Source organism: Acomys minous (genome assembly GCF_964271855.1).
Source record: "Acomys minous genome assembly, chromosome: 20".
In the NCBI taxonomy this organism is placed as follows: domain Eukaryota; kingdom Metazoa; phylum Chordata; class Mammalia; order Rodentia; family Muridae; genus Acomys; species Acomys minous.
Window position 1 is genome coordinate 22145383 of NC_140502.1, and position 25744 is coordinate 22171126.

At 46.1% G+C, this 25744-nt stretch overlaps 1 protein-coding gene and 1 long non-coding RNA gene across 6 annotated transcripts in view; one reads left to right on the top strand and one right to left on the bottom strand.

Moving 5' to 3' along the window:
* LOC311591367 (pregnancy-specific beta-1-glycoprotein 2-like) overlaps nt 1-7709 on the bottom strand; it is a 42811-nt gene extending 35102 nt beyond the window's left edge. Inside the window, exons 1-2 of one of the 5 annotated variants that reach the window (XR_014777086.1) lie at nt 6705-7297; nt 5893-5984 (exon numbers count right to left, since the gene is read on the bottom strand). Coding sequence is in view for 3 of the 5 variants with exons in the window: in XM_084770905.1 (XP_084627031.1) it covers nt 1982-2341; nt 6705-6768 (424 nt within the window). In the remaining 2 variants the exon portion in view is untranslated. Of the gene's footprint in view, nt 1-1981; nt 2342-5892; nt 5985-6704 lie in introns of all 5 variants that reach the window. The other 4 variants (XM_084770905.1, XM_084770904.1, XR_014777087.1 and 1 more) reach the window with 4 other exon arrangements.
* The window catches only part of LOC311591374, a 46476-nt gene that overhangs the window by 10277 nt on the left and 10455 nt on the right, over nt 1-25744 (top strand). The gene's annotated exons all lie outside the window — the stretch shown is intronic.

The window sequence follows — 25744 nt, forward strand, 5'->3', positions numbered from 1 at the left end:
GGAGCTGTCTCAGGGTCTCCCCAGTGGGACAGTTAGAATTGACATCACCTTCAGCATACTACTGTCTGAGAGGACTCACATGTCACTACAGCGACATCCTGAAACGTCAGCTGCCTGCCCGGGAGGGTAGGCCCACCCTGGCACTGATGGGACCGGCTCCCCTTTAAGGTCCTAGGAACCAGGGGAGGACCATGTGCCAACTCCACTGGAATAGGGATGAAATCCCAGTCAGTAGCCAAATGCTGGGAAGCAGCCTGGAGCTTTGTGGCTTGCCAGCCTGTGCTTCTGCCTCAGACCCATTGCCTCGCAGTGTAGACAGAGTAAGGACCCTTTCTGTCCTGTCTTGTGGCCTATTTCACATGTGGGTCACACAAGAGCCCTGGATCAGACACACTGACTGCTGGACCCTTGGCTCATAATGGGGCCTCGGCCTCTACCTATGCGTGTGCCCTTTGCTACTGTTGGAGGGAGTGCAGGCCCAGGGGTCAGTACCTAAAGAATGGATGCTCAGCCACACACTGCAGGGAAGGGCAAGGTAGGAGCAGTACCTCTGCCTGGAGAGAGGGAAGAGGGTGTGAGAGGCACAGAAGTAACAGAGAGAGAGAGAGAGACGCAGGTGTCTCACAGTGACCTCCATGTCCACATAGGCCATGAGCTCCAGAGAGCCCTGAATAATCCCACAGGCCAGCAAGAAGGCTTCATGGTCTAGTGTCCTGAGTTCTGTTCCAGGAACCCCTATGGTATACGGGGAGCTGACTCTCACAGGTTGTCCAGTGAGTTCCACAGAGGAGCTGTTGCATGTGCCTTCCCTTCCTCTTTCTCCACACGTCTGTGTGAGTGTGTAACTGAATTAAGAATATATAAGCAAACCAGAATGATGCTAAGACCCTTCCTACCTCCCTGCAGCCTTAGGGCCAACCTGTGATTGGTGTTTGGGCAAGGGGACCCTAGGAGCAGCAGGCCAGAGGAGGAGGAGCAAGAGGAGGGGGAAGAGGAGCATGAGGAAGGGGAACAAGGGAAGGAGGAGGAGGAGGAAGGTGTCAGCCTCCAGGAGGGCCAGGAGTAGGTGTGCTCTGAGTGTCCCGGGCTCTGCTTGCTTTGCAGTTTCAGAAAGGTTCAGGACATAGTGCTGTTTGTTCCTCCACCCACACATGCGCGCACTCACTGCTCATTGTCTTGATTCCTGTGATTCTGTTTATGGAGAAGGATTGTGTGTGTTGCTCTGACCCACTGACCAGTCTCTCCTCCAAGTCTCCTGTCCATGAGAACAGTCCCTTACCCACCAGGGCCCCAGGGGCTTCTGAAGGCATCCAGCCATAGAGGCGAGGATGTGGCTGCAGGTGGCATCTGGTCCTCTGACCAGCACTCATGCCCTGGGTGGCCCAGATTCAGCAACTGCACTTCCTCGTGCTTTGGATTCCTTTCAGCAGGGTAAGTGTTCTGGGATCAGTGTCTCATCTCTAGATAACTCTCACAGTGCTCACCACCTCCAGATCTTGGGGAAAAGACCGACTTGGTGAGGATCCAGGTCCCTTAGGCAGTCCTTAGTGGGTCCTCCGGGTCCTCCTCAGAGCCATGTACCTGGGACTGAGAGCAGGTGTGGGGCAGAGCTTCCCCTGCACACCAGCCTGCTTTGTGCAGCTCGGATGCAGGGGAAGGAGGCCCCTCTTGTGAACTGTTTCCACCGTGTGGCCTACAGTGAGTGCTGTAAGCCCAGTGAGGGGCCATGATGCAGCCCACGCTCTCCGTGTGGGTGCACAAGTATGTGAGTTTGTGTGTGTGTGGGAGCACGTGTATATTTGTGTTGTGTGTTTGAATGTGTGAATGTGTGTGAAAATATGTCTGTGTGAGTGTGTATGTGAATATGTGTGTGTGAATTTGTGTGAGTGTGAGCGTGTGTGTGTGTGTGTGTGTGTGTGTGTGTGTGTGTGTGTTAAGTGCAATGAACCCAACTCAGCAAGAGACGGCGGGGATCACTTACGGTATACTGTAAGTGTTGTATATGCAGATGTTTCCTGTTGTTCCCTGGTAGCTAAGACCAGAAGGTAGTCTCCAGAATCTTCTTTTGCTAGCTGCCTTATTTTCAATGTTCCATTTTTGAACATTTCCTTTCTCCAGTTGTGGAGTGGTCCTGTTGTAATCCTGTCTTCTGTTATGGAATATGATGCAATTAGGTTCTCCCTCTCATGGTTTCTTCCTTTGAACCAGCTAGCTATCAAAGTGCCAATTGGTACATCTCCGGGATGAAGATAAACATTCATATTTTCATGAACTATGGTCGGCTCTGCCTTAATGGACACTCCAATACTTGGAGGGAGGTGCCAGCAGGTTAAAAAAGTGGCTAGGGAGGAGAAGAGAGAAACTCATCAGTGGGAGACCCTTCTAGAAGATGAAAGATGGGGCTCTAGGTCATGAGAGTGTGTGCCCTTCCCTCAGCTCTGTGTGTGTGTGTGTGTGTGTGTGTGTGTGTGTGTGTGTGTGTGCATGTGCGTGTGTATTTGTGTGTGTGTAGCCCCTGTGGATTCCTCCTTAAGAGCCTTCTGCTCATCTCCTTCCGACCTTTCCTTGCTCTGTGTCCTCCTTGCTTCCTGTCAACCCCTGGCCTCAGCCACTAGATGTCCTTGTTGCTCTCTTTCTGCTCAGGGTGATGAGGCCCTGTGAGGACAGACTGGGGTGATCTCTGTTGGAGCTCAGGTATCATTTTTCTTTAATATTTTATTAGTTTATTCATATTGCATCTCAATTGTTAGCCCACCCCTTGTATCCTCCCATTCCTCCCTCCCTCCCGCTTTCCCTCTACTCCCCTCCCCTATGTCTGTGACTAAGGGGGACCTCTTCCCCCTGTGTATGCTCATAGGGTACCAAGTCTCTTTTTGGTAGCCTGCTATCCTTCCTCTCAGTGTCCCCAGGCCTCCCCATCAAGGGGCACCAGAGTTCGTGTGAAAGTCAGTCCCCACTCTCTACTCAACGGTGGAGAATGTCCTGTCCATGGGCTGCATCTGGGTAGTGGTTTGAAGTTTACTGCATGTATTGTCCTTGGCTGGTGCCATAGTTTGAGCAGGTCCCCTGGGCCCAGATCCGCCCAGCATATTCTTGTAGGATTCTAGGACCCTCTGGATCCTTCTATTTCCCCATTCTCCCATGCTTCTCTCACCTAAAGTTCCAATAGGATACCTCCCCTCTGACCCACTTTCCTGGTAAGTGAAGACTTTCATGGGACATGTCCCTTGGGCTAGTGTCTACATATAAGTGAATATATACCATTTGACTCATTCTGCTTCTGGGTGAACTCACTCATTATCATCATTTCTAGTTCAATCCATTTGTCCACAACTTTTGGGAATTCCTTATTTTTAATAGCTGAGGAGTATTCCATAGTGTAAATGTGCCACAGTTTCTTTATCCATTCTTCTACTGAGGGACACTTAGGCTGTTTCCATGTTCTGGCTGTTATGAATAAGGCAGCTATGAACATGGTTGAGCATTTGTCCCTGTTGTGTGGTGGAGCATTTTCTGGGTATATTCCAAGGAGCTGAATAGCTGGGTCTTGAGGAAGCTCTATTCCCAGTTTTCTGAGAAAGCACCAGATAGAGTTCCAAAGTGGTTGTACCAGTTTGCCTCCCTACCAGCAATGAAGGAGTGTTCCTCTTTCCCTACATCCTCGCCAGCATGCGGTGTCACCTGAATTTTTGAATTTAGTCATTCTGATGGGTGTAAGATGGAATCTCAGTGTCGTTTTGACTTGCATTTCTCTGATGACTAACGAGGTTGAGCATTTCTTTAAGTGTTTCTCAGCCATTTGATATTCCTCTGTTGAGAGTTCTCTGTTTAGTTCTGAGCCCCATTTCTTAATTGGGTTATCTGGTTTGGTGGTGTTTACTCTCTTGAGTTCTTTATATATTTTGGGTAGTAGACCTTTGTCAGATGTAGGGTTGGTGAAGATCTTTTCCCAGGCTGTATGTAGGCTGTCGCTTTGTTCTCTTGACAGTGTCTTCTGCCTTACAGAAGCTTCTCAGCCTCATGAGGTCCTATTTATTAATTGTTGACCTTAAGGCCTGGGCTGTTGGTGTTCTGTTCAGGGAGTTATCTCCTGTGCCACTGTGTTCCAGGCTCTTCCCCACTTTTTCTTCCAACAGATTTAATGTCTCTGGTATTATGTTGACGTCTTTGATCCACTTGGACTTGAGTTTTGTGCATGGTGACAAAGATGGGTCTACTTGTATTTTTCTACATGTAGACATCCAGTTAGACCAGCACCATTTGATGAAGATGCTGTCGTTTTCCCATTGAACAGATTTGGCTTCTTCGTCAAAAATCAAGGGACCAAATGTGTGTGGATCCATGTGTAGGTCTTCGATTCGATTCCATTGATCCACCAGCCCATTGCTGTGCCAGTACCATGCTGTTTTAATTACTGTTGCTCTGTAGTACAGCTTGAGATAGGGTATGGGGATTCTTCCGCAGGGTCTTTTATTGTATAGGATTGTTTTTGCTGTTCTGTGCTTTTTGTTTCTCCATATGAAGTTGAGAATTGATCTTTCAATGTCTTCAAAATACTTTGTAAGTATTTTGATAGGGATGGCATCTAATCTGTAAATTGCTTTTGTTAAGATGGCCATTTTTACTATGTTAATTCTCCTGATCCACGGACAAGGGAGACCTCTCCATCTTCTGATGTCATCTTCAATGTCTTTCTTCAGGGATTTAAAGTACTTTTCAAACAAGTCCTTCACTTGCTTGGTTATAGTTACTCCTAGATATTTTATATTGCCTGTGGCTATCGTGAAGGGTGTAGTTTTCCTAATTTCTTCCTCTGCGTGTTTGTCATTTGTATATAGGAAAGATACTGACTTTTTTGAGTTAATTTTGTATCCAGCCAATTTGCTGAAGGTGTTTATCAGCTGTAGGGGTTCTCTGGTGGAATTTCGGGGGTCACTTATATAGACTATCATATCATCTGCAAATAGGGATAATCTGACTTCTTCCTTTCCCATTTGGATCGCCTTGATCTCCTTTTGATGTCTTATTGCTCTGGCTAGAACTTCAAGAACTATATTGAAGAGATATGGAGAAAGCGGGCAGGCTGGTCTGGTCCCCCATTTTAGAGGAGTTTCCTTGACTGTCTCTCCATTTAATTTGATGTTGGCTATGGGCTGGCTGTATTTGGCCTTTATTACTTTTAGGTTTGTGCCTTGTGTTCCCGATCTGTCCAGAACTTTAAATATGAATGGGTGTTGGATTTTGTCAAATGCTGTTTCTGCATCTAAGGAGATGCTCATGTGATTTTCTCTTTCAGTTTGTTTACATGGTGGATTTCACTGATGGCTTTCCTTAGTTAAGCCATCCCTGCATGCCTGGGATGAAGGCTACCTGGCCAAGGGGAATGATGTCTTTGATATGTTCTTGTATTTGTTTAGCGAGTATTTTATTGAGTATTTTTGCGTCAATGTTCGTAAGAGAAATTGGTCTGAAATTCTCTGTTTTTTGTTGGGTCTTTGTGGGGTTTAGGTATCAACGTGACTATGGCCTCATAGAAAGAATTTAGTAATGTTCCATCCATTTCTCTGTTTTGGAGTAGCTTGCAGAGTATCAGTATTAAGAGCTCAGTTATCTTAAAAAGGCTTACCTCCCTGTGCAGGTGTGAGTGTGTGTGTGTGTGTGTGTGTGTGTGTGTGTGTATGCCCAATCCCTTCCGTCCAGAGTTTGATCAGCACAGTTTTACTTGTGTGTGGAGAGTCAGCCTGGTGTGGTTACAGCGCCCGTCTATGGAATACTATTCAGCTATTAAAAACAAGGAATTCCCGAAATTTGTGGATAAATGGATTGAGCTAGAAATGATCATAATGAGTGAGTTAACCCAGAAGCAGAGAGACTCAGATGGTATATACTCACTTATATCTGCATATTAGCCCAAGGGGCATGTCCCATGAAAGCCTTCACTAACAAGGAAACTGGGACAGAGGGGAGGACATTCTATTGGGACTCTAGATGAGAGAAGCATGGGAGATTAGCAAAGTAGAAGGATCCAGAGGGTCCTAGAAACCTACAAGTAGAACATTATGATAGGCAGATTTGGGCCCAGGGGTCCCGCTCAAACTAAGGCACCAGCCAAGGGCAATACAGGCCGTAAAACTTTAAACCCCTACCCAGATCTAGCCAATGGACAGAACACTCTCCACAGTAGAGTGGAGAGTGGGATATTACTTTCTGACATACTCTGGTGCCTCACATTTGACCATGTCCCCTGGAGGGGGAGACCTGGTGGCACTCAGAGGAAGGACAACAGGTTACCAAGAAGAGACTTGATACCCTATGAGCATATACAGGGGGAGGTAATCCCCCTCAGGAACAGTCATAGGGGAGGGGAATAAGGGGAAAATGGGAGGGAGGGAAGAATGGGAGGATACAAGGGATGGGATAACCATTGAGATGTAACAAGAATAAATTAATAAAAAAAAAAAAGGGAGGGGAAGACCATGAAGCAAATGAGCATTACTGTCGCCCAGGGAGCACTGAGCTTTCTAACTCTTACTAATTCTCCCTCACTGAAGGCTTCCTGTGTGGAGCGTCTGTCCCTCTTCCCGTCCTCTCCTAGACACCAAGCAGAAGGCCTGTGTCCTCTCTTGGGTTCTGTTCTCCCCAAGGGGCCCTATCTCATCCCTGCCCATCCTCCTCCCTCCTAGCCCCAGGGCTGGCTCCCTCACCTGTGAGCAGGAATCTTTGCAGGAGGATGCTCCCTGTGTGGGGAGGGTCTGAGAGGGGCTGCATGGTGTCTGCTGATGGCGCTGTTCCCCTCTGTGGAGAAGAGCTTCAGATCCAGCACTGCTCTCAGGCCGGCCACTCTGATGTCAGCTCTGCTGCCTTGTGAGCTCAGCGTCCTTCCAGCAGGAGCACCTCCCAGGGTCCCGTGAGCTGGGGACCAGGCCTGTGGTCAGGACTCCTCCTCCTCCTCTCCCTTCCTAGAGGTAGTTTTCAGCCCTCCATGCCCCACTTTGACCAAGAGTGATGGGAACCCCTTGTCTCCTGTGAGGGCCTCTCTGTGTCCTGGCCTCGGAACTCTCTTCATCACAGAGGGAAGCCCTGGAGTCTCCAACTAGAGCATTCTTCCTTCTGTGACACAGCTGGTTGCCTGGGTTTGCCAGTGTGGCGTCTGTCAAGTAGGATTTACTCCCACTTGGAGCTAAGGGGCCATTTGGGTCACAACTGATGTGAGAACTCTGTTGTGTGCCCGTCACCTGTATTGCGACAATCTGTGGACCCACCATCAGTATAAATAAAGACCTGGAGGCTTTAGTATAGTGTAAAGCTTAGGCCTTTTGCTGGGCCACTCTCCAGCTAGCTCATCTGACTGAACCAGGCTCTCCTACCTACAAGCTGCCCTGTGGCGAGCTCTCTACCCTTCTGCTCTGCTGCTGTCCATGTCTGCTCCTGTCTGGGTCCCCTCTGGAATTTCTCACTTCTCCTTTCTTCTCCAGCATCCTTCTCTCTGCCCAGAAGCTCTGCCCTCTTCTTCCTGCCCAGTATTGGCCATCAGATCTTTATTCCATCCAGGCAGTAGCAAGACAATCTCTGACACAATTCTAGATTGCCTTAGCAGGTGAGGAAGGAGGAATATTTACACAATCGAAAATCCAGTGATGGACCATAGAAAGGACAATACCAAAGTCCTGATGGCCTTTAGCTCCCAGGTTGTTACAAATTAACAGTTGACAACACACAGACACACCTTCAAACACTGTGAAGGGGGTTATCCCTCCAGTCACCATCACGGCCTCTGTCCCGAGGACAGACATGCTGTTTCATTTGTCTCAGACGCAGCTTCATTTCCTGAGCATGGAAGAGGAGGAGACATGTGTTCTGGGAAGGCTGTGATCCAAAGCTGAGAGGCTGGGTGGCCATGATCTCCACTGTCTGCAAGAGAAGGGTCAGGAGGACCCTCTGTGGGTTCAGCGGGTGGAGCTACGGCCCAGGTCTGCTCCTGTCCTAGCTGACATTTTGGGAAGCTTCTCTTCCTCTGCTGGCTCTATTGCCTTCGTCCTTGGGAGACGCTGGGAGGGAGGGGCGTGCTCAGGGACCCTGACAGTGCAGGTCCAGCAATGAGTAGTCAGGATACATCAGGCACTGTGGGCAGCTGCTGAGATCAGCTGGTAAACAGGCTCTATGTCCACCTCCTTAGCCAGCACTGTGTTCACGTCTCCAAGACTGAGTTTGATGAGCGTAGGTGCTGTGACCTGATGTGGCCTCAGGAAAACAGACATGGTGGACCCATCTTTCCTTGGAGCCCTGGGCGGATGTTGAGTACTGTCAGAGTCCTGTTAAACACTAAAAGGCAGGATGTGAAAATGTCACAACGATATCTAATTCTTTGCCTGCTAACTTAAAAAGTAACAAAAAAATGTTTTAAAGTTTGTATTTTTTTGGAGCCGACTAACATGGCAGTGGATTTATCTGCCACAGTTTGTGTGTGTTCATCTGCTGGTAGCAGTTGGGTCATCTCCACAGTTTGCCTGCTGCAGAGAAATGGTCCATGAGGGAAAATCTGTGCGTAACAGATTGGGCTCCTGTCATGCGGTGAGCGTCAACTCACAGCAGGAGCCCTGGGCCACAGTGGTCCCACTAGGTTTCTACAAGCTTCTTGGGGTGACCTTCCTTCGTATTGTGTTACGGTGCATCTCTGTGTTTTCAGTTGTTAATTCTGTGCTGAGAGCTAAGTGCTGGCAAGTGTTTAGTATTGCTTCTATGGCCCATCACCGTCCCCCCTGTTGGTCAGTGCCTGTCCTTCTCCAGCCTTTGGAAGGTTAGGATCCCCAGCCACAGGGAGCAGAGACCACAGCCGGAAACATCTGAGCTGGTAATGTGCGCATCGTGTAGGCGTCCGTAGAGGACAGGGTTCAGAGAAACTTAGTGCAGAAATAAACATCAAAGTTTGGAATCGGGAAAGGGTAAGTAGGTAAAACTGTTTTGTAAGGGTACCGAGACACTGAAAGTAGAGAATGTGAGCACAGGCAGTCATAGAAAGAAACACTGCATTTAAATAGTGACAGCTCTGAAGAAAGACTAAAGAGAAATAAGCAAAATTGTTTTGGTAAATGTGTATATAAAGTGAAGTCTCTGAAGCAAGGCATTAGTGAGATTAAAAAGAAAATCTTTTTCTGCGTTAAAAAATGAAAAACACTGTAGAAGAAGGCACTTTGACCCCATATAGCATCTCCTTACAAGGTGATAATACTTGAATCGTCCAATAACATTATCAGCTGAGGCTGAGAGAGGGTTGTCTCCAGTAGAAGGGAGATTATAGAATGCACGTGTGGATCACCTGGATCCCAAACGTGATTGTATTTTGCTTATTTTACCTTCTACTCATTCTCCCATGGGAATTCTTAGGCAAAGAAAAGATGATATCTGAGAAGGCTTGGTGGGTTAGAAGTGAGACTGAAGTGTTTAAGGACCCTAAAGGAAGCAGGTTTCGCAAAAGAAAAGCCTACAGGTTGGTGGCCAGCCATGGTTTAGGCATAATGGGGATTTTCACTTGTAATGCCGAAGAGGGCTCGGCGGGTTACGATGGGTTGGCAGTGCCATTTAAGAAGGTGAGCAAAATAGCAGTTGCTGCTGCTGCTGCTGAGGGGTCTTCTGCCTTGCTCCCGGAGGGGGGGGGGTGTCTGGTTCGGCTTCCCAGTCTTCGTATCTATCATGTTGAAAAAGATTTGGGGAGAAGCTGAGAACCCAGAAGGCATCTAACACAGCTGTCTTGTGTTAGAAAGGACCACAGAGTTAAGATGGCTGTGCGTGTAGAAAGTTTGTGGATGGAGGTTGAAACGCTTGGAAAGCAAAAAGAGCCGGTGGGGGAACAACAGGACCCAAGCTTGGCATCCAACACAGGCAGCTGCCCACATGATGAAAGGGGGAAGCAAACTAGGCTGAAAGGCAGACTGACATCCCCCCTTACCCCACTGCCCGGGGCCCAGAGCGCCTGTGTGAGACAAGGGGTCAGGAAGAGCAGGACACTATACAAGGACAACTGGTTAGTGCTGAGCCAAATAAGTCACCAGGGGAGATGCCTGGGGCTACACAGGCAGCACCAGGCTCTCCAGTCTGTGTGCAGGATAGGCTGGTGACAATAGTGGTCGTGCTTATAATGAGTTGACATGGTGTCCAGTGGAAATCTTAATTTAAAGCATTTTAAAGAGGCTGTTGTATTGTATGGCTTGCAACCTCCATTCCTTAAAGAAATATTGAATCACTGGGCTGGCTAAGCAGCGTCGAATTATCTCCCAAGACTGGGAGGGATTGGTGTCAGCTGTGCTAGGAGCTGGTCAACAGTTACAGTCATCATCCTGGCAGAGGCAGGAAGGCACAAAAACAGAACAACGTAATATAGCACGGGGGGGGGGGGGTAATATTGCTAACGACCAACTGCTTGGTAAAAGGCATCACGCTGAACTCCAACTAATCCAGTGTGATGATGTCATAGCTGAACAATGTAGTGTTGCAGCCGTAAGAGCTTAGGACATAGAGTGGGGGGAGGGGGGAGCCCACCTCATATATTAAAGTAATGCAGGGCCCGGCAGAAGCCTTTACCAAATTCTTAAAGAGATTCGATTCAGCTGTAAATAGAGCCATATCAGACCCAGAGACCAGAAAGTCCTGGATAGAGCTCTTGGTATTTGAAAATGCAAATACTGAATGTAAGAGAGCAATTAGACTGTTGAAAGCGTGAGCAGCCCTGATGGATGGATAAGCGAGACAACTGGCACTGTCTCTCAGGAGCACCATGCCGATACCACAGCAGGAGCTGTAGCTGCAAGTCTCAGGAATCGAAATGCCCACTGCTTTAACTGTGGTGAAGTTGGGCATTTCCAAGGAAATTGTAGGGCCAGAAGAATCAGAGCTTAAAATAGCAGGTGCATCGACCCTGGAGAGAATGGTATTCGTAGAAAAGAACAAGCAGACTCTGGCTACAATGGAACACGAAGGCTTCCAGGGTATTGTAGCCACTGTGGAAAGGGCAAACATTGGTCTAGAGATTGTAGGTTCAAGAGAGGCATAAAAGGTACCATCTTGCCGTTGGGAAGCCAACAGAGGGGTCTGTCAGCTCTAGGCAAACAACATGAGCTGTCTTCCTTTGGTCAGCCAGAAGGTACCAAGCAATCAAGAGAGTGAAAACTAAGTACTTCGGATCTTATCCATGCTGCCTCTTACACTGTCCCCAAAAGTGGAATATTACAAGTTAACCACTGGGGTTTGTGGTCCTTTGCCTTCAGGGACAGCAGGAATCATCCTGGGGAGAAGTGCATTAGCTTCTCAGGGATTCATTGTCTATCCAGGTACCATAGATGGGGATTACATGTAAGACATTAAAATCACGGCATGTATGAAAAGGAGATGCAAATGAACGCAGGGGATAGAATTGCTCAGCTGTCACTGTCGCCTTACATCGAGGGCAAGGCCACGCCAGTAGAAAGAGCAGGGGCTTTTGGGAGAACTGGAAAACGTGTGTTCTGGCAAACAGTGGTTAATGATCAGAGACCCCAATTAACGGTGCAAATAAATGATATTGAAATAGAAGGTTTGGTGGATACAGAAGCTGATGTTAGTATACTTTCCCAAAAGTCTTAGAATCCAGATTGGCCACTTCAGGAGGTTTATATACAGTTTATAGGAATTGCTAAATTATCATGGATAAGACCAAGTGTCCAATTGATTAACTGTGTTGGGCTAGAGGGTCAAGCAGGGAGGTTGAGACCTTATGTGGCTGACATACCGATAAACTTATGGGGAAGGGATCTTTTACAACAGTGGAGTACTCAAATTAATATTCTTGCAATTCCAGGGACATCAAATGAGGAAATTATGAGTGACATGGGGGTACGTGCTTCTGGGAAAGTATGATACGGATGGTCAAGAGCAGTCGCAAGCTGTGCCCATTGTCCAGACACAGGACGTCACAGGGATTGAGTTTTCAAGTTTATAAAAGGGGCCATTGATGACATATCAACTGCCTTGCCCCAAACAGGCCTGTGTGGCAAGATCAGTGGCCCGTGACAAAAACAAAAAAAAAGTTTCATGCACTTGAACAACTTGTACAAGAGCAGCTGGAGGCTCAACACACGGAAGAGTCGGCTGACCCATGGAATGCCCCTGTGTTCGTTGTGAAAAAGAAATCAGAAAAATTGAGGATGGTAACAGATTTAAGAGCAGTGAACAGAGCAATTCAACCAATGATTTCTTTTCATCCTAGACTTTATTTACCTTCTTTGTTGCTGAGATTATGGCCTATAGTAATAATTTACTTGAAAGATTTTTTTTTCCACAGTGCCCTGGCATGAGCAGGATAAGGAAAGGTTTGCTTTCTCAGAACCTACTCTGAACAATATTGCTCCAATAAGGAGATGTCACTGGAAGGTACTTCCACAGGGAATGTTAAATAGTCCAACTTTATGTCAATATTTTGTGCAACAACATTTAAAAATAATTTGTAGGCAATTTTCTCAATCTGTCGTTTATCATTTCATGCACGCTCTTTTGTTGGCTGATTTTGATGAAGACACTTTAGAAAAACATTTATCACAAAAGAATTCTGTCATGCTGGGGGTTACAGGTTGCTAAAAAAAAAATACAAAGAGGAGATTCACTTAGTTATTTGGGTTACAAAATCAGTCAACAACAACAACAAAAACAATTACAAACTCTTAACAATTCTCAAATATTAATGGGTAATGTTAACTAGCTGAGGCCTACAATTGGATTAATCACTTATGAGTTAAGTAATTTGTTTCGAACATTACAAGGAAATTCAGATTTAAACAGCCCAAGATGTCTAACAGCCGAAGCAGAAAAAGCATTAACTCTTACAGAACAAAGAGTGCAAGATGCTTATGTGGATTGAATTGGTCGTGAAATTAGTTGTATTTTGATCATTTTTCCTTCGGCTCATTATGCAAAGGGAAGATAGTATTATGGAGTGGATTTTTTTAGCTCATAAAGTTAAAAAAAAAAAGAAGACATATACAGAAAAGATTTCTGAATTAATTATAAAAGGTATAATAAGACGTCAGTCGTCAGGAACAGATTCAGCTGAAATTGTAGTGCCTCTTACTAATGCAGAGATTATGTCTGATTGATTAAGTAATCAGATGAAGCTATAATATATAAAAGCGGGTTTATTGGAAGTGGCATGGGAGGGGGAAAAGAGCGGGAGCGGGAGCTGGGGATGGAAGGAGAGACGGCAGAGAGGTAGGGAAAGGACAGGGGCAGCAAGAATGTAAGAGGGGGCAAACAGGGACAAAAGGGACCCTGGCACCCAAATGTCTGGTTTATATAGTGAGTCTCTGGGAGGGGGGAAGCCCCGCCCCTGGGTAGAGGGCAGGCCATGGCTGTCATGCCCTGAAGCAGGACCCTACAATGTCATAATGGATGATCAAGAAAGTTGGCAAAGAGCTTGTAGTAGCTACTTGGAAGAAATTAATAACAACTATCCAAAAAGCAAACGTATATGGTTGATAAAAAGAGCTAATTGATTCTTCCACGTATTGTAAAGAAATACCAATTCCAGAGGCACCAACCTTCTGTACTGATGCAAACAGGATGGGGATTGCAGATTATATCAGACAAACCGAGCAAGATGATCAAAGGCCCATATACCTCAGTTCAGAACTCAGAAGTCTATGCAATCCTTATGATATTATTAGATTTTCCCCAAGTCTCTTAATGTAATTACTGATTCTTTATATGCAAAAAAGTTGTTTCCCACAGAGGCTTCTGAATTTACTGCTGATAACTCAGAATTGGCTTTGTTATTTATGCGATTGCAATAGGCCATCAGAAGTAGAAAGTATCCATTATATATATATATATATTACTCATATTCAGTCTCAAGCAGGTTTAGCAGGTCCATTGACACAAGGAAATGAGGAAATTGACCAATTGCTAGTAGGAAATGTGTTAGAAGCCTCAAAATTTAGTAAGCAACATATTAATGGGAAAGAGTTAAAGAAAACATTTTCTATCACTTGACAACAAAGCAAAAAAGTAATTTTAAAAACATGTCCTCTGTATAACCAAACTCTATTACCTGCTAGTAGTAACCCCTGGGGCACAAAAAGGAATGGCATCTGGCAGATGGATGTCATTATGCAGAAATTAGAAAACAAAGATATAGACACCATACCATTGATATGGACTCAGGGTTTCAGTGGGCAACTGCTTTACCTTCTAGAAAGGCTGATTGTGTAATTACACCCTTATTGGAAATAATGGCAACTATGGGGACACCTGTACAAATTAAGACTGACAGTGTCCCTGCATATGAATCCAATAAGATGAAGTAATTCTTTTTATATTATGATATAAAGCATATTACTGGTATACCACACAGTCCCACAGGACAAACAGCTGTAGGAAGAGCCAATCATACCTTAAAAGAGATGCTTACTAAACAAACAAAGAGTAAAAACCCCTGGGAACATACTAAATAATGCTTTCTTAACTCTAAATTTCCTTTCTCAAAAAACAAACAAACAAAAAACCCTTTAAATTTCCTTAATGTTGGTGAAAAAGGACCAACAGCAGCTGAGAGACACTGGGTTATTGAAAAAAACTGAGCAACCAGGACAACCAATGCGCTGCAAGGATGTGCTGCAACCAGGACAACCAATGCGCTGCAAGGATGTGCTGCAACCAGGACAACCAATGCGCTGCAAGGATGTGCTGCAACCAGGACAACCAATGCGCTGCAAGGATGTGCTGCAACCAGGACAACCAGTGCACTGCAAGGATGTGCTGCAACCAGGACAACCAATGCGCTGAAGGATGTGCTGCACCAGGACAACCAATGCGCTGCAAGGATGTGCTGCAAGCAGGACAACCAGTGCGCTGCAAGGATGTGCTGCAACCAGGACAACCAGTGCGCTGCAAGGATGTGCTGCAACCAGGACAACCAATGCGCTGAAGGATGTGCTGCACCAGGACAACCAATGCGCTGCAAGGATGTGCTGCAACCAGGACAACCAGTGCGCTGCAAGGATGTGCTGCAACCAGGACAACCAGTGCGCTGCAAGGATGTGCTGCAACCAGGACAACCAATGCGCTGCAAGGATGTGCTGCAACCAGGACAACCAATGCGCTACAAGGATGTGCTGCAACCAGGACAACCAATGCGCTACAAGGATGTGCTGCAACCAGGACAACCAATGCGCTGCAAGGATGTGCTGCAACCAGGACAACCAGTGCGCTGCAAGGATGTGCTGCAACCAGGACAACCAGTGCGCTGCAAGGATGTGCTGCAACCAGGACAACCAATGCGCTGAAGGATGTGCTGCACCAGGACAACCAATGCGCTGCAAGGATGTGCTGCAACCAGGACAACCAGTGCGCTGCAAGGATGTGCTGCAACCAGGACAACCAGTGCGCTGCAAGGATGTGCTGCAACCAGGACAACCAATGCGCTGCAAGGATGTGCTGCAACCAGGACAACCAATGCGCTGCAAGGATGTGCTGCAACCAGGACAACCAATGCGCTACAAGGATGTGCTGCAACCAGGACAACCAATGCGCTGCAAGGATGTGCTGCAACCAGGACAACCAGTGCGCTGCAAGGATGTGCTGCAACCAGGACAACCAATGCGCTGAAGGATGTGCTGCACCAGGACAACCAATGCGCTGAAGGATGTGCTGCACCAGGACAACCAATGTGCTGCAAGGATGTGCTGCAAGCAGGACAACCAGTGCGCTGCAAGGATGTGCTGCAACCAGGACAACCAATGCGCTGCAAGGATTGCTGCAACCAGGACAACCAATGCACTGCAAGGATGAGCTGACACTATTGCAAGAATGGAAACTTTCCGTAGTTTTAAGATAGCGACATGGTTATGCTAATGTGTCTATAGGGTATTTTAAAAAACATGGTTACCTGTAGGCTTTGAGCTTTTTCAAAACCTATTTATTTGGTGTTCTTTAAAGCTTATATCTCCCCTCCAACCCACCTACCCTAGATAGGAAAGAAAAGAGGTTAATGGGAACAGGAGAAGTAGACCTTTTTAAACTCAGTTCCTTGGAGCGATTCCACTTTTTTTACATCAGGATTTCAGCAGATCCATCAAACAGCAAAGCCAACCATTCAGCAAAGATGGCTGCAACTGCCGCAGCTGGAGTCTGGAGCAGCCGCGGGACCCTGGGTCCTGGAGTCTGGAGCAGCAGCCAAAGTCTGGAGCAGCAGGTGGAGTCTGGAACAGCAGCATTACCCTGGGCCCTTGCAGCAGTCTCTGGAGAGTTTCTTTCTAGGAGCATCTCCAAGTGGAGCGATGAACAGCCAATGGTAGGAAATGATGCCAAGACCAAAAAGCCACGCTTCTTTTTTTGGGTATCATATAAATGTGTGTGTGTGTGTATGTGTGCCGCGCCTCGCTCGACCGGCAAGAAAGACCCGACCACCGGTTCTTCTCCTAAGCAGCTTTATTCAGGCCTTCTTTTTCGGAGAAATCCCCCAAGCCACTCCCCTCACGCTCATTTATACCACCCAAACAGCCAATCACACTAAGCCACGTCTCACGCGCTGATAGGCTCTCGAGCAGCGGGCCTTTTTCAAATAAGGGGTTGTTTAAATCGAGGCGGCTCCGGCTGCATGCCAGGCGCCATGTGGAGGCGGGGGTCCACAAAGGGCTCTGTGGCTCCCCACAGTTCCTCCCTTTTGTTTTATTAGCGCTGACGAAACAGGCGAGAGTAGAGGTCTGATCTCCAGGAGAACACTGATGTATAACAGCCCACAATCTAAGCCCTCCACCAGATTGAGTGCTGAACCCATCCTGTCGAATGGACACTGATGTACAACAGTACTCAGCCAAAGCCCTTCACTTGGCTCAGCACTGGACCCGTCCGGTACCTTTTTTCTGGAGGTGGGGTCTGGGGTACCAACCCACATGCAATCAGACTTGCTCCTCAGGAGGCCATTAACTGCAAACAATGTACCTCTTGTGCAGTGCCTTGCCTCAGGGTGCAAGGCAGATGCCTGAGCCATCATAACTTGAGTACGCATCTGAGACACTCACAAACGACAAATACACCAAAAGCATACCACACATACTGCAAACATCAAGAACCCCAGGGCTCCTATTCCCGCCCACTCTTTCAGGTGGTTCATCACTGCAGCCATCCATGAAGAGAAGCTCGTGGCGAGGGACAGGTCCACACGCGTGGAATTAACAGCTCCAATCGCGATACGCAGGTGGTTGAGTGTCTGCTCGAGAATGGCTGACCAATGTCCCTGGAGTTGATCTGATAAAAACTTAGACAGATTAGCGGCTTGGGTATAATTTTCATGAACCATCATAACTACCATTATATAGGATGAACAAAAAGGGGGGCCAATTTGCTCTTCCAAGGGTACAAAGGGCAATTCTAATCTAGCATTTGAGGTAAATAAACAGGGAAAAGCTTGCGCATCATGTCGAATTGACATCGGCTTTGGGAAAACTGACAGTATCCCCCATTGGGGTTCCCGACTATGAATGCGCGGGAGGAGGGTTATCATCCACAGGATCCACAGGAAGATCATCTCGATGGCACCTACGGACGAGACGTTCTGGAACCCACACCGGGTCAGTTGCTGTCCAGGGAAAAACACAAACAGATCCTCTCGTCCACGCCAGGACTGGATCGGGGCCGTGCCATACACCAGTCAAGACATCCTTCCATTTCACCAAACCTTGTCCACAAGGCACAGTGGAGGAATGGCGATCAGCAGCGGATCGTCCGTCTATATCCAGATTTTAAAAATTTAAAGTAAACAGGGCTAAAGCTATTCTTTCTTTCGGGGTGCAGCCATTGCCTATTTCCCCTTTTTGTTTTATTAAGCATTCTTTTAAGGTCCTGTGAGTGCGTTCAATTATTCCCTGTCCTTGAGGATTGTATGGCAATCCATGTTTTAATGTCACTTCCATATGTTCACAAAAGGAAGCAAAAGATGCTGCTGTGTAAGCAGGACCATTGTCTGTTTTTAGTTGTTGTGGTTTCCCCCATGCAGCCCATGCCTCAAGGCAGTGGGTCATCACATGGGAAGCCTTTTCCCCTGTCAAGGGAGAAGCAAAAATGATACCTGAGCAGGTATCTACTGATACATGCACATATTTTAATTTTCCAAATTCTGCAAAATGAGTTACATCCATTTGCCAAACTTGTAACGGCCGAAGCCCACGAGGATTCACCCCGTAGGACGGAGGATGGTGATGGATAACACATTGTGGGCACCGAAACACCACTTCTCGAGCATCCGCTTGGGTTATATGAAATTTAGCCTGTAAGGTCCGGGCATTAACATGAAACTTAGAATGAAATTCTTTTGCTAACTCCAAGCTAGAGGCCATGAAGGCAAATTGCATGCGGATGCATTGATCAACTACATCATTACCAATAGACAGAAGACCAGGAAGACCTGTATGAGCTCAAATGTGCTGTACAAAAAAGGATTTATGTCTTTCCCTGATTATTGTCTGCAATTCTTTGACTATTTCAAAAATGGGACTCTTATCACTGATATTCCCCGCTACTTCCAGGGTCTTTACTAGATTCACAACATAATTAGAATCAGAGATTAAATTAAAGGGTTCCGGGTGTCTTTTGAAAACTTCTAAAACAATTTGCAACTCAATTCATTGAGGTGATGTAGGACGGAATTGTATGAGGATTGGTTTTTGACCTTCAACTAAGAAAACCCCACAACCGGTCTTTGATCCATCTGTAAAGATATTAACAGCTCCACTAATGGGCTGGGATCGAGTAATTTTTGGAAACACTACTGGATGTACCTTAAAGAAGGTCATCAATGGATGTTTAGGATAATGATTGTCAAAATACCCATCAAAACTAGTTTTTAAAATAGCCCATTCATCAACTGTTGCAAACAAAACTTGAAGTTGGTGACTATCATAAGGGACAATAATTCTTTCAGGGACCATACCGAAGAATTGTAAACTCTGTTTTAGGCCTTGCATGGCTAATTTTGCAATGGCTGTGGGATAATGATCTATAGTTTTTGCAGGAGAACATTTTGGGTGGATCCATAATAAAGGTCCATCTTGCCATAGAATTCCTGTAGGTTGGTCTGATGTTTGTAACATGCACATGTGAATGAGAATTCCTTCTTTTATTCTATTTAGGCAAGCTTTCTGCAATTCCTGATTAGCTTTATCTAAAGCCTTTCGTGCTTCTTCATTTAATTGTCGAGGGGAATTCAAATCACTGTCCCCCGCTAGAATTGCAAATAATGGCTTTAAGATATAATTTGGAATCTTTAAATAAGGTCTAATCCAATTAATATCACCTAACAATTTCTGAAAATCATTTAAAGTGTGTAGGCAATCCAGGCGTAACTGCAATTTTGGGGGGCAAACTTGTCTTGGTAGAATCTTTGTTCCTAAATAACTCACTATGGTGTCTTGTTGTACCTTCTCAGGGGCTATAGACAATCCCCTTCATCACAGCAATTGGTCTAGTTCGGAGAAAGCTGTATGCAAAAGGATTTCATCATTGTGTGCCAGAAGGATGTCATCCATATAGTGGATACATCTTAATTTCGGGTATCTTTTCCTCAATGGCTCAATAGCTTGTCCTACATAAAGCTGACACATCGTAGGGCTATTAGCCATACCTTGTGGCAACACTACTTATTCATATCTCTGGTCTGGCTTTTCATGATTACAAGAAGGAACTATGAAAGCAAAACGTTCCCAATCCCTTTCATTTAAAGGAATGAAAAAAAAAAGCAGTCTTCGTTATCAATAACAATTATGGGCCAATTCTGAGGCAGGGTAGAAAGTAGCGGGAGCCCACGCTGAATTGGTCCCATCACTTGCATTTGCTCATTAATAGCTCTTAAGTCATGCAACAGCCTCCATTTTCCAGACTTCTTTTTAATAACGAAAATGGGGGTATTCCAGGGTGACACAGAAGGTTGGATATGTCCTAAGCTAAGCTGTTCCTGAACAAGGGTTGTGGCTGCCTGTAATTTCTCTGAGGAAAGTGGCCACTGGGGAACCCATACAGGGTCCTCAGTCTTCCATGTAATGGGAGTCCCCTCCCCAGCGGCCCCTAAGAAAAACCCAAACCCTCTTTCCCTTGTTTTTGTTTTGGCTCTATAGGAGAATGCCGCCCCTGGAGATATTTTCCTAGGCCAAAACTAGGATGATAACCCATATGGTTCATTATTCCCTGTGATTCTTTTGAGTATTTATTAGTTAGTCTAAAGCCCAAGTCTTGTAATAAATCTCTTCCCCATAAGGTGACCGGCAGGTCAAGGACATAGGGCTGAATTTCTCCAGCATGACCCTCCTGACCCTGCCATTTTAGCATTCTGGAACTCATGTCAGGGGCTTTGGCATATCCCAGTCCTTGCAAGATCTGTGAAGAAATTTGAACGGGCCAAGCAGTAGGCCAGTCCTTTTTGGCAATAATGCTGCGGTTGGCTCCGGTATTTAGCAACCCTGAAATTCTTTTACCCTCTACTAACAGGTCCAAAATTGGTCTCTTATCCAATTGCAAAGAGAGGAAAGTTAAATCAACTCCACTGGACCCAAAACCTTTCTTTCCTCTCTCTTGTTTAGCTGATGGAAAATTAGTATGTAGACTAGGGAGAATCACCAATTGTGCTATGTGATCGCCTGGTGATATGGCCACAATACCGTGAGGCGAGGAAACCATAATCTTAACAGTACCATAATAATCGGGGTCAATGATGCCTGGATGTACTATTAACCCTTGGAGAGCAGTGGAGGACCTCCCAATCAAGAGCCCCACTGTTTGAGGCTTCAGGGGTCCTTTGAAGTCAGTCTCTATTAATTGGACACCCATTTGGGGAGTTAACACCAGTCTGGTGGTGGAACGGAGGTCCAACCCTGCGGAACCCGAAGTGGCTCTCCGTGGTTCTTGGGACGACGGAGAGATGGCCACCTCTCCTCCTCCTCCCAGCTTTCCTGGTTCCCATTGTCCATGGCCCCATATATTTGCGGGCCCTGGGGACATGGGCCCCGCTGTCGGTTTTTTTTTTTTTTTTTTTTGGACGAGCTCCACCATAGCCAGGTGTCAAAGGCTGACGGTTAATATCTTTCACCGGTCTACACTCATTTGCCCATTGGTTCCCCTTTTTGCATTTGGGGCACAAACTTGGTTGTCTCGGTTGAATGTTTCCTCCCCCTCCCTGTCCACTTCCTCTCTCAGGGCATTGTCTTTTTAAATGTCCATGTTTGCCACACTTGAAACAAGTGCCAGGGGGAGCAGACTTCCTTCCTCTCGAGAGCTGTACTACTGCAGTGGCCAGTCCAGTATTAGTCAAAGGCCCACCCAGTTCTCGACAAACTTTCATCCAGGCTTCTATCCCCTTGCCCTTATAAGGAGTGATGGCAGCACGGCATTCCTTTGTGCATTGCTCATACACTAGCTGCTTAACCAGGGGCATGGTGACATCTGGGTCCCCGAAGATTCTCCCTGCTGCCTCAACCATGCGGGCGACAAAATCAGAAAACGGTTCTGTGGTACCTTGGATGATCTTGGTCAGGTTCCCACTTACCTCCCCTTTATTGGGTAAGGCCTTCCATGCCCTAATGGCAATTTGGTTAATCTGCTCATACACTTGCATTGAATACCCTGTCTGTTGATTTGCAAATCGGCCCTGTCCTAGAAGAATGTCCCTGTCCCAGGCTGGATTTCCCGCTGCAGCGTTAGCGGCAGCCAGTTCAGCGGCAAATTCTATTACAAAGGCCTTAAAACCAAGGTATTGACCAGGAGCAAGGCAGGCCTTGGCAAGGCTACCCCAATCTGTGGGCGTCATGCAGTGTCTGCTCAGCGCTTCAACCTGCACCACTGTGAAGGAAGCCGAGATGCCATAGGCACGTACCGACTCCGCAAGGGACTTCACAATCTTGAACTCTAGGGGCTCGTGGTAGCGCTGTCCCTGAGCATCCTGGAACACTGGAAAACCCAAGGCACCAGCTCTAACGTCCCTCCAAACTTGCGGGCAGAGAGACCGAGCGCTTGCGGTTGCCTCTGGCCCTGGATTAGGAATGTAATAAGGAGGAGGCGCGGTAACTTCCGCACCAGTTCTAGTCTTCACTTCCTCCTTTGGCAACTTCCCCTTTTTAAATGGAGTCAGGTCTGGATACGAGGTGGACCTCTCCATTTTTTCTGCTAATTCCTCAATATCTTCTTCCAAGTCTGAACTGTCGCTTGATGTGTCCCCTTTCTCTGACCTCAAAGACCTTTCTTCTTTGAGCTGCTCTAAGGCCCGTTTCCCTACTTCCAGAGCCTGTGAGCATCTGGTATCCTCCAAGCAACTGCGTACCAGCCTCCATATAGGTCTTATACCTCCTTTCAGATCGCCTTGTTCCCAGGCGAAGTCTAGATCCCTACCTAACTTGTCCCAGCTCGAGGAGGCTAGTTGACCCGATTCAGCAAACCAGGGGGCTACGGTATCACATTCTGATAAAAAGGTTTCCAAAGTTTTACTCTTTAATTTGGTTCCCTTTGATTTTAACAGCTCTTGAAGAGCGGCGAAAACCGGATGAGACTGTGACGCACCCATATTTTCACTTATTGGCTCCCTCCCGGAGACCTAAGAATTAGCTCCCTCCCGAAGACTTTCCTCTTCCCCAGGGGTCGTAAGCTCCACTTACCAGGAACTTACCCGCCGGCAATCCCTGACCACTTGGAGTTCTGAACTTGACGGTGGGGGAGTCGGGTCCCCGTACGGGCCACCACTTGCCGTGCCTCGCTCGACCGGCAAGAAAGACTCGACCACCGGTTCTTCTCCTAAGCAGCTTTATTCAGGCCTTCTTTTTCGGAGAAATCCCCCAAGCCACTCCCCTCACGCTCATTTATACCACCCAAACAGCCAATCACACTAAGCCACGTCTCACGCGCTGATAGGCTCTCGAGCAGCGGGCCTTTTTCAAATAAGGGGTTGTTTGTTTAAATCGAGGTGGCTCCGGATGCATGCCAGGCACCATGTGGAGGCGGGGGTCCACAAAGGGCTCTGTGGCTCCCCACATATGTGTGTATGTGTTTGTGTGTGTTTGTGTGTGTATGTTCTCTCAACTAGGATGTTTATCAGTTGGCAAAGGCCATGCCCCCACAAGAGGCAGTTCCTCCTCTAGTGGACAAGCACCCCAAGGTGCATAGGCACAGTGTCTTAGCACGCCAGCACGCCGTGACAAGATACAGAACAAAGATCTATACCAATGTAGGATTTCGGCTTATGAATGCTCTTGGTCTCAGAGTAGATCCAATAGTCTACCTTTTATTATCATTCCTCTACCCAACTCCTAAAACAATAGGAAGCATCTGTCACCCACAAAATAACCAAAAACCATCCACCTCCCTCTTAGGAATGGGATGTAGATGTAGTTTTTTTTTTTCTTTTTGAGGGGGAGACAAGAAAACTGGGATGTAGTCCGGTCTTAAGAAAGCTAGCTGTAACTCTTGCTGTCCAGTCTCTGCATGCTGAGAAAGTTGAGCGCGTAACTGAAGCAATCTGTGGTGCTGGCTGATCTAGACAGCCGTTTTGAAATTGTCCCAGGTAAAGATTTTTGAGGAAACAGTCATCTGTGAGGTTGGATCACCTAGGATACTTACATTGTCTTTTTTTTTTTTTTTTTTTTTTTTTTTTTTTTTTTTGGTGTCTGATCCTCTTGCTCTGCAAAATATATGGACTTTCAAAGGTATTATACATTTTTGTACTAATACATCTGCGGGCTTTGTGCTGGGAACAGTTCAGTTAAAAACAGTTCTCTCCTCTCTGTTTGGGCAGATAAGGCATTTGCGTTTCTATATAAGTTAGTCTAGACTGCATAACCAAACTTTAAAATAAATTTTGTCTATGCCATTTAAACGAATGGCATAAGTCCTGAGGATTTTGTAGCCAAAGATTCACTGGCCGTGCACAGTTGAAGTTCTGGCTGGAGACATTTCCATGTCTCAGTCAGTCTCAGAGCACTTCTCATGTGGAGGGATCAGCAAACTACGTTACCTGTGCTGTTGGTGGTGGTGTGTCTTTCCTTCTGTCTCCCTCTGTCAGATCTGATTGCCATTAAGTTTGGATGAAATACAGTTTTTCTTCTCCTGTAGAAACATGTGCATACCACCTTCCCCAAGTGTAACACATTTCCTGTCTTCCATTTTAGAACTAGGATATTTAAATGTTGATCTAATTAACAGTCCTTTCTAAAATCCAGTGGATCTTAGGGTGTGCTACTTGCCTGGTTCAGTCATTCTGAAACTCGTAAATCATTATTTAATCTATTCTGGGGAGATATCATTTTCCCCTTTCGTGTTATGACTATATTTTAAGTTATTGTTAGGTCTTTTTATAATTGTATGGCCTATAGGATTATAAGAATACCTGTAGAAGGTTTTATGTCATATTGTTATTTTAAAAAAATTGTCGTGCCACATTGGATATGCCTGCTGAAGCGCCATCAGCCTGATTTTGTAAAGGCATCTCCAAGACAGTCATCAATTTTAACAAATGTGCAGCCTTAGACTCATGCCTTCCAGAAGCTAAGGCAAAATTTCATTGAAATTCTGAGTATGAACCCATGACATGGGGCATATATTTCAGTTCTCCAAACTTTGCAAGATGAAACATACAGGCCACTGGATGACCTTTCTCCAAGGCAACATCAAGCAGGGTCTGCACTTTTATTTTAGCATGTAGACCTCTATCCAGTGGTTGCTCCGTGACAGTGCATGTATAACACGGGTCTGAGCGCGTTGGCCGATAGCAGAGTCCTCTTCTAGTCATCTTCTCAATCAGCCATTGTGGCAGTTTTAAAGCCTTTGTGAGTTCTCCTCATTTAGAACTACCTCTTCTGGTATTGCAAGTTCTAGACTGGATTTCTTTAAAGGTTTTCTATTTTGATTCAAAGATTTCCTTAACCTCTATTGCATTTAATTTAGCATCTAATTTTTCAGTCCTTTTTTCCTCTAAGTTTGTTTTATCTTGATCTCTCCCAAAGAGGGTAGACAAAAGTATAATTGTCAATGAAAAAAATCTGTAAGCTAAGAGAAATAAATTTAAATGGAATCCGGAATCACTATGTTATTGTGACTTTCTCTATTTTCAACATAGAAAATAATTCTTTTTAATTTCAAAGCCTCCTTCTAAAGGACTTTTATTTTTTAGATCCCAGCTCTCCTTCTAGGCCTCCCCAGTTTGGTGCTGCTCCGTCTAACTCTGGCTTCTTCAGAGAAAGGTTGTTTTGGTTTTTTTTTTCTCCTTTATTAATTTATTTTTGTTACATCTCAATGGTTATCCCATCCCTTGTATCCTCCCATTCTTCCCTCCCTCCCATTTTCCCCTTATTCCCCTCCCCTATGACTGTTCCTGAGGGGGATTACCTCCCCCTGTATATGCTCATAGGGTATCAAGTCTCTTCTTGGTAACCTGCTATCCTTCCTCTGAGTGCCACCAGGTCTCCCCCTCCAGGGGACATGGTCAAATGTGAGGCACCAGAGTATGTGAGAAAGTAATATCCCACTCTCCACTCAACTGTGGAGAATGTTCTGACCATTGGCTAGATCTGGGTAGGGGTTTAAGGTTTATCGCCTGTATTGTCCTTGGCTGGTGCCTTAGTTTGAGCGGGACCCCTGAGCCCAAATCTGCCTATCGTAATGTTCTACTTGTAGGCTTCTAGGACCCTCTGGGTCCTTCTACTTTGCCATTCTCCCATGCTTCTCTCATCAAGAGTCCCAGTAGAATGTCCTC